The sequence below is a fragment of the Camelina sativa genome, chromosome 13 (assembly GCF_000633955.1).
Source record: "Camelina sativa cultivar DH55 chromosome 13, Cs, whole genome shotgun sequence".
NCBI lineage: Eukaryota > Viridiplantae > Streptophyta > Magnoliopsida > Brassicales > Brassicaceae > Camelina > Camelina sativa.
The window spans coordinates 8,074,651-8,083,039 of NC_025697.1; the positions used below are offsets into that span (position 1 = coordinate 8,074,651).

The following is an 8,389-nucleotide window of genomic DNA, read 5'->3' on the forward strand; positions in this document are numbered from 1 at the left end:
TATCTCCTTCAGCGCCTGCATATCAATCCGGTCCATCTTCAACCGGTATTTCAAATAAAGAACAAACTTTTCCTCAGCGGCCTGAACAACCCGAGTGTCAATACTTTATGAGAACCGGAGATTGTAAATTCGGATCCTCTTGCAGATTCCATCATCCTATGGAAGCAGCATCGCCAAAGGACATTACCCTCAGTCACATTGGCCTCCCTCTTCGTCCTGTAAGTCTCATATATAAGCTTATACGCCCTAATACAAACATGAAAGTTTCCTTCATGAAATGCTTATGATCAAAAGTAGAGTTCATATATGGAAACGCTCTGTTTCTTGATGTGATCAAGAAGCTCTGTTTTTTTGTTCCTCACCCACATTTGTTGCGCCACAAAAGCTAATAGTAATGACTTTTGCAGGGAGCAGCACAATGCACTCACTTTGCTGAACACGGGGTTTGCAAGTTTGGACCTGCATGCAAATTTGACCACTCCATCGGATCTTCTTCACTAAGCTACAACCCATCCGCTTCTTTGCTCACCGACATGCCCGTTGTGCCTCACCCTCTGGGGTCCTCCTCGCTCGGTACACTAGCTCCAACATCATCATTATCCTTGTCTGAGCAACGCACGGAGCTTCTCTCTTCCAGCTCTATTAAACCTATAACCACAAGAGCTGGTGGCACAGGAACTGTGCCCTCTTCAACTACCAGCGCTGTGAGCCATCCCGAGCCTGCTGAGACCAATAAAGATAACTCAGCTAGCATTGAGGCTAAGACTTCAGGTTAAAGAGACAGACAGAAATCAAAAGGAGAGAAGAGAATCTCACTCTAATCTTCTTAGATAATGATCTGATCTCTCTTATTCTCTCTATCACTCTTCTTCCTTCCATCAAACTTTCATATGAATTCAGGAACATAAAAAAAAAAAGGATATTTTTTTGGGTGGGGAGACGACAACAGTAAGCAAAGCAGAGAGAAATAAGACGAAAGAGGCTCTTTCTAGTCTTCTATGTGTTATTATGTCTCTTCTCTTAGGTCTCTCTTACCATGTTCATAGTATTCCTTCATACGGCCATCTCCTCTCTGTCTGTTGTCTCTGTTACGTTGTTTATTTCCTTTTTCTTTTTGGAAACTATATTTTAATAAATGGCCTTTATTATTATTATTCACAAAAATTCTCGAATTTCTGAGAATCCTCCATTTGAATGTAAAATCATCGTTTATAACTAATATGATAGGAATCTAATGATGATGTAAATATGGCAAAGAACCTAAACGTGAAATTACATTTATATTAGCTTCAGTTACAATTTTTAAAGTAAGATTTACAAGAAGAGGAAGAGCATGTCAAAACAGAACAAAAAACAGAACCTATAATTGGATCACACTTCACAGAGATATCAGTGAGAAAGCAAAACTATATATTCAGACAAAAGTGCTTTTACACTTATACCCTTAAAATCTTACTTAATTCACAAAAAAATAAACAAACAGCCCTAATCTCTCTTTTAGTTTTAGTTCTCCCATCGCCGTCCATCACTCTCCGTCATATCGCCGCCGGCAAATATAGGCAGAGGTAAGTCTCGCCTCTTATTACTCACTCCGTTCTTTTTCCGCTTCGTTGCCCTCTTCTAGGAATCAGAAAGTATCAAACTTGTTTTTTCTTGGCTCTCATAGTTGATCTCCCTCTCTATCTAGGGTTCTGTAAATTTTCACAACAATGGAGTACGTAAACCCAGAAGGTCTTCGATTAGATGGTCGCCGATTCAATGAGGTATGTTTGCTTTATTCCCTTGTATTTTGTTTGCTGCTGTCTTCACAAGTTAACTTTTTTTCTATTCGTGATGCTTGTAATGAAACACATCAGATGAGGCAAATCGTAGCTGAAGTTGGAGTGGTTTCTAAAGCTGACGGGTAAACTCAAAAATTTACTTCCTCCTGTCTTTTTCATCTCAGTTCTAAATTTTGCACTTTTGATATGATCCAACATTGTTTCCAGTTCTGCTGTTTTCGAGATGGGTAATACCAAAGTAATTGCAGCTGTTTATGGTCCAAGAGAGGTACTTGAATTTTCTCTTTTTTTACGACCTATCAAGATTGATGCTTTGATTTGAATAATTCACCTTAATTTAGTGCGAATTGGTTTATTTCTATCTGTTTAATTGTTTCTCTGTGCTCCCTTAGATTCAAAACAAGAGCCTGCAAAATAAGAACGACCATGCATTGGTATGTATATCCTTGTTTGGTATTGTTCTTGGTGAAAAAGCTTTGTCAAATTTGAAATGCTATATGGCTAATTTTATGTGTTGGTAGGTGCTGTGTGAGTATAGCATGGCTCAGTTTAGTACTGGTGATCGTAGAAGACAAAAATTCGACAGGTTATGCATCTATCTATACTGTGTAGCTCAAAAGACTCTTGCTCCCTACTTACGGAGAATCATATAAAATTGTTGTGTATTGTTATGATGTTCAGGCGGTCAACTGAGCTATCTCTTGTCATCCGTCAGACAATGGAAGCGTGCATATTGACTGAATTGTTGCCTCATTCTCAGGTTTCCTTGACGAACTTGTTGTAGTCAAAGTTTGTATTTTTCTCTTCTTTTTTCTTGTGCTGGCTTCTTGATGGATTGTTTCCTTTATGCAGATTGACATATTCCTTCAGGTTCTACAAGCCGATGGAGGTAAGAGTAACTTAATTACCCTCTCGTTCTGCAAACAAGCTTTTTTTTTAAAAGCTCTTTCAGTCCCTGATCCGCCATTAGTGTTATGTTCTGTATTTCAGGAACAAGATCAGCTTGTATCAATGCCGCGACTCTAGCTCTAGCAGATGCTGGGATTCCAATGCGTGATCTCGCTGTTTCTTGTAGTGCTGGATACTTGAACAGTACTCCTCTTCTTGATCTGAACTATGTCGAAGATACCGCTGGAGGAGCTGATGTAACCGTTGGTATTCTACCTAAATTAGACAAAGTGACACTCCTTCAGGTTCTTTTTCTTCTTCTTCCCTTCATATCACATGTGTCTCTCCATTCGCAATCATATGATTCTAGATGTTTATTTTCTTGAGTTACAAATGTAGATGGATGCGAAGTTACCAATGGAAACATTTGAAACGGTGTTTGCATTGGCTTCTGAAGGTTGCAAAGCAATTGCAGAGAGAATACGCGAGGTAACTTTTTACATTGGATTCCTCAATATTTCTCCACCATTGAAGAGTATTCTTTGTTCTCTAAATGTTTGGTTCTCGTTCTTCTTTTGTTGTGAAGGTACTTCAAGAAAACACCAAACAGCTAGAGTATCGCCGAGCTGCATAAACTTTTCTGACGGTGCGGGATTTATGTTAATTAGATTTTACTGCTGACTTTGGAAGTTTATCAGAGCATAGTCCACTCGATCAAATTTTTGAAAGTAAATTATTTTTGTTTATTAAAAAAAAAAAGAGAGACGGTTTGCCTTAATCGTGATATTAATGCATGAAGAACTTGTTAACAAAAAAAAGGTTTTAGTAAACTATTTGAAGCGAGCCAACCCCGATTCTTAAGAGTGACTGTTGGCAGAGGTTTGTGTATGTAAACAATTTAGAAACCTGAAGATAATTTACTTGGCACACAATCTAATGCCCAATGTCTTACATATAATCGTTATAATGATCCAGAGAAAGGCTCTTGGGGATTCAATTTGGTATTCTCTCTTTCTATTTGACCAATCACTCAATTCACGTTGTAGTAGTTGATTCGTGTCCTTGATGGACCCTAATTTGTTGACCCTTGGTGTGAAGTCAATGGATTCCTCATCCCCTCCACAACAGTCGCTGCTTTCTGAACGCGTATAATGTGCCGCTTTATAGCAACTGCAGCATTGATTCGCAGCTCGAGTCCAGATATTGTATCTGTCTCATCGATCAGGTAGACACTTGCAGTCTTGCACTCTGCCAGGAGCTTTTTTTTTTCTTCCAAGTAACAATTGTTGCACAATAGAGCCCATATTCTAGTGACTTTTAAAAGAGATTAAAGCCCATACAAAAGCCCATACAAAAGCCCACTTACTAAGATATCGCCAAATTAAGGAAATTGATTCAAGGATTATCTTCAGCAAACTGTGTCAAGACTCAAGAGCTTGGACGTTTGAATGAGATGTGTTTATTTCGTGTTTTTGATGTTTACATTCAAGTTACTGTGTTTCGTTTCAAAAAAATACAAAATTTTATTTGCTTTTATCAAACGTAAAATGATATATTCTAAAAACTTGAGTTCACATCATAATCGGAATGTGAATCCTTATTAAGTTATGGTGGCATATATGGTGTGAGTAGAATTATCGGTCATTGTCCAAAAGCTGCAGAGATTTATATTCTTTCTTTGTGATTGGTATAATTATCATTTGTTATTGAGTATTGTGATTGGTATAATTATCATTTGTTATTGAGTATTGTGATTGGTATAATTATCATTTGTGATAGTATAATTCTTTCTTTGTGATTGGTATAATTATCATTTGTGATAGTATCTAATATATAATGATGATGCAATATGACAAATATATATGTTGTTTTCTAAACTAAATGTGAAATTATGTGTGAATAGTTGCGTACGTTTACAATTTTTAAAGAATATTAGACAAAACAAGACTTCTTTTCATGCTTTGCTATCTTCAGTGTATGTCACATATTTATGCTTATGTAATAAATTGTTTTGTGAAGTTTTGTATTTGCTATGTAACTGTTGTAATACCTTACTGATTAATGAAAGATATTGGAAGGAAAAAAAAAAAGACTTCTTTCTGATCGTAGAAAAATAAAATTAGTAAACGCAAATGCAATATTCGTTTGAAAAAATCCGATTCTAAAAACATTTTTTTGGAACAACAACAAGAAGAGGACACGCTTCTATTTTGTTCTTCTGGTTCTACATTCGATCCGTACGACTTTGATCATGAGATATAAAGGTAAAATATAATGAAAAAAGAAGTAAGGAAAAAAAACACTGTTAATGTGGAAGTAGTAGTCAGTAATTCTCGTACTTGGTTCTTTGTGTTGTTGATATAACATGTGCATGTGTGGTTTGTTCGTTGCGTCTAGTTTTACTCAAACAACAGAGAAATCATAATCATCATCATGATTCATGGAGTTTGGTCCTTGAAACATCACAATTCACAACAAATGCTTTCAACAACCCCAAAAAATTACTAATCATTAAATGCTTTTTCTCTCAGTTACTTACTTAGATCTACAATCAAGAAGACTCTGTAGTGATACATGCCTTTTGCTTTTCAAAATCAGAACTATCGAAGTAAGTTTTTTGATATAATAAAAATATATAACACATATATTAATAAACATACTTACATATGGAGATAATTATTTGTTCTTCTCATCTGAAATAATGAGCCATTTGGCCTAAATCGCGATATTAATGCATGAAGAAATTAGCAACAAAAAAAAAAAGACGTTCTAATAACTATTTGGAATTTATTTAATTTGAATTTTGACAAATTGTAAAGCATCATATATGATGAAGTCCAACATACATATGTTTGACAAGTATAACACCTATGATTGGATCTTTGTCAATTTAACTACAATAAGAAGAAAAAAGTGAAGTTGATCAACACTGGAAAAGGGACTAATCGAGTTCTATGGAAGAAAGTCGAAAACCTTAAAACAGATTTAATAAATGATAGAAGGAGTTGGAATGTTGAGTTGTTGTAGACAAAAGTTAAGGCAAAAGGAGGGAGACATGAAACAGTGATTGTGCAATGAAATACCAAACAAGTCATGACCAAAGCACATGTCCAAAAGACCAAAAACACCATCATGCTATACTTCACTCTTCACTTAAAGTTCATCTCACATTAACTAATATTTTTCATAAACATGCAAAATTTGATGGCAGATATCTCATATTTAGTTTTAATTTTTTTTTTTCCATAGCGAAAAATTCTCAAAAGTCATAATTCATAGTAACATAAATTTTTACTCTTGTCTTTTAAAAAAAATCATAATTATATGCACAATCAAAATTAGAAAATTGGAGTTTTTTGCAACTAATTTTATAATCCTGATATTACATATTTTAGTGGTTCACTTCCAGTCATATATCCGTCTGGGGAAATTAATTTAGTTTGATTTCATTATTATAGCACACCACACTTATTATATACATAATGAGTATGTTGGAAGTAGCATGGACAAAAGGTGGTCTTAATACAACTCACATCATCACTTTTTGCTAATTAAAACCATGATACCAAAAAGAAATTACAAAAAAGAAAGAATCAAAACTTCATGGTTAGGGTAACCTTATGGTGCATGAAACAACAAGCAGAATATATATATAATAAAGTTCATAACATCTAGTTAACAACAAAATCAAACGACCATGGAATAACGTAAAAACTATTAATATTATTGCATTTGCATATATAAAACACAGAAATATAATATATAGAATGTTCTAAAAGACTGAGTAGAAGCCTGTAGTGTCTGCAACAACATCTCCAAAAGCAGCGAGAGAAGAAGAAGATAAATCTTGTGGCTCAGTTATCGCGTAATCTTCCAACGACATTGAAGCAGCAGCAGCAGCACCATAGTTAGTGATCATGGCAGAAAGATCACATGAACCAAACTCATGATGATTCAGCATCATCATCTCACCTTCTTCGAAGTAGCTATTACTAAACCCTCCGTATGATTCAAAGGCTTTACTTGCTTCCAGAGTTGTGAAACTAGCTCCGGCTTGATTTTGGGTGGTGGTGGCTTCCGGAGGTGGTTTAAGGCAGTGGTTTGGGACAATGCAGTCCAAGTAACCCGAGTTGTTATTGGAGTGATTATGTTCTTCGTTTGTTAAGGAGAAGAAGAAGTTGTTTTCTTCGTCTAGAGATGAAGATAAAGAGCCGTTAGAAGAAGAGTTTTGAGGACTATTACCAAACGCTTGAATATCCGCGCTTTGATGACGAACTGGCGTTTTGAAAGAAGCAGCGGGTGAGACGGTTTGGGCGACAGTGTGTTTATTTTGTTGTGGTTGGTGATAGTTTTGATAATGAGGATGATGATCGATGACAAACTGTGGAGAAGAGTTTGGTAAGAAAGATTGGTTGTTATTATAAGGAGAGACGATGAGAGAATGGAGATTAGGGTTTGTGAGAATAGTGTGAACATCAGTTGGAGTGTATACGAAGTTGGTTCGAGCTTGAGTGCCTCTCATCGAAAGAGCGGCTCTATCGTATNATTCAGCATCATCATCTCACCTTCTTCGAAGTAGCTATTACTAAACCCTCCGTATGATTCAAAGGCTTTACTTGCTTCCAGAGTTGTGAAACTAGCTCCGGCTTGATTTTGGGTGGTGGTGACTTCCGGAGGTGGTTTAAGGCAGTGGTTTGGGACAATGCAGTCCAAGTAACCCGAGTTGTTATTGGAGTGATTATGTTCTTCGTTTGTTAAGGAGAAGAAGAAGTTGTTTTCTTCGTCTAGAGATGAAGATAAAGAGCCGTTAGAAGAAGAGTTTTGAGGACTATTACCAAACGCTTGAATATCCGCGCTTTGATGACGAACTGGCGTTTTGAAAGAAGCAGCGGGTGAGACGGTTTGGGCGACAGTGTGTTTATTTTGTTGTGGTTGGTGATAGTTTTGATAATGAGGATGATGATCGATGACAAACTGTGGAGAAGAGTTTGGTAAGAAAGATTGGTTGTTATTATAAGGAGAGACGATGAGAGAATGGAGATTAGGGTTTGTGAGAATAGTGTGAACATCAGTTGGAGTGTATACGAAGTTGGTTCGAGCTTGAGTGCCTCTCATCGAAAGAGCGGCTCTATCGTATGCAAGAGCAGCTTCGTGGGCTGTGTCGAAAGTGCCGAGCCAGTGACGTTCTTTGGTGGTTGGATCTCTGATCTCGGCTGCGTAACGACCCCATGGACGTCTTCGAACTCCTAGGAACCTCCCTGGCTCTGCTTGCTTTGATCTCCGGCCTCGTCTCTCGCCGGTTGTGGTGGTAGTGGTTGTGTTGGTGGATGTGTTTTGGTGGATTAGAGAAAAACCCATTTGAGTTTGGGATGTTTCAAATGGTTTATTATGATCTAGGGTTTTGGAGGTTGACATGATGATGAAGAAACGGGTTTTTTGAAATGAGGTTTCTTTTAGGGTTTTGGTAAAAGATGTGTTATGATGAATAAGGGTGTTTTTTTTGTTTTTGTCTTGCTTCTGTCTAAAGATGATGGTGCTGTTTGGGAATGGAAGTGAAGTGTTGTTATAAATAGAGAGACAATGAGCTTGATAGAGAGACTTCACTTTTGATTCAACTGCTTTTAGTAGACTATCTTTTGTTTCTTTTATTTGTTTTTCCAAATATATTATATTTAGCATCAACGACAAAAAATAAACTAAACGTTGGCACATCAGTTGGA

At 36.6% G+C, this 8,389-nt stretch overlaps 3 protein-coding genes across 3 annotated transcripts; 1 reads left to right on the forward strand and 2 right to left on the reverse strand.

The window, feature by feature from the left end:
• LOC104735918 (exosome complex component RRP41 homolog) lies at window positions 1,455-3,447 on the forward strand. Its single transcript, XM_010455805.1, has 11 exons — window positions 1,455-1,565; window positions 1,688-1,763; window positions 1,857-1,903; window positions 1,989-2,049; window positions 2,174-2,215; window positions 2,303-2,367; window positions 2,463-2,541; window positions 2,634-2,670; window positions 2,772-2,974; window positions 3,069-3,158; window positions 3,256-3,447. Exons 2-11 carry the CDS (start codon window positions 1,710-1,712, stop codon window positions 3,301-3,303), a joined length of 726 nt encoding a protein of 241 aa, XP_010454107.1. The 5' UTR covers window positions 1,455-1,565; window positions 1,688-1,709; the 3' UTR covers window positions 3,304-3,447.
• Window positions 6,442-7,212, reverse strand: LOC104738038 (ethylene-responsive transcription factor ERF086-like; the record flags this gene model as incomplete). Its single annotated transcript, XM_010458276.1, has 1 exon — window positions 6,442-7,212. A coding segment is annotated over one exon (771 nt), but the record flags the coding sequence as incomplete, so codon positions are not given.
• On the reverse strand, window positions 7,215-8,183 carry LOC104738039 (ethylene-responsive transcription factor ERF086-like; the record flags this gene model as incomplete). The annotated part of the gene is made up of 1 exon (XM_010458277.1): window positions 7,215-8,183. A coding segment is annotated over exon 1 (870 nt), but the record flags the coding sequence as incomplete, so codon positions are not given.

Excerpts from the sequence above, each read along its gene's own strand:
- LOC104735918 (XM_010455805.1), top strand. The coding sequence starts at position 1,710 with ATGGAGTACGTAAACCCAGAAGGTCTTCGATTAGATGGTCGCCGATTC. Across the intron at positions 2,216-2,302 it reads ATAAGAACGACCATGCATTG|GTGCTGTGTGAGTATAGCAT; the intron begins GTATGTATATCC and ends ATGTGTTGGTAG. Across the intron at positions 2,671-2,771 it reads GGTTCTACAAGCCGATGGAG|GAACAAGATCAGCTTGTATC; the intron begins GTAAGAGTAACT and ends TCTGTATTTCAG.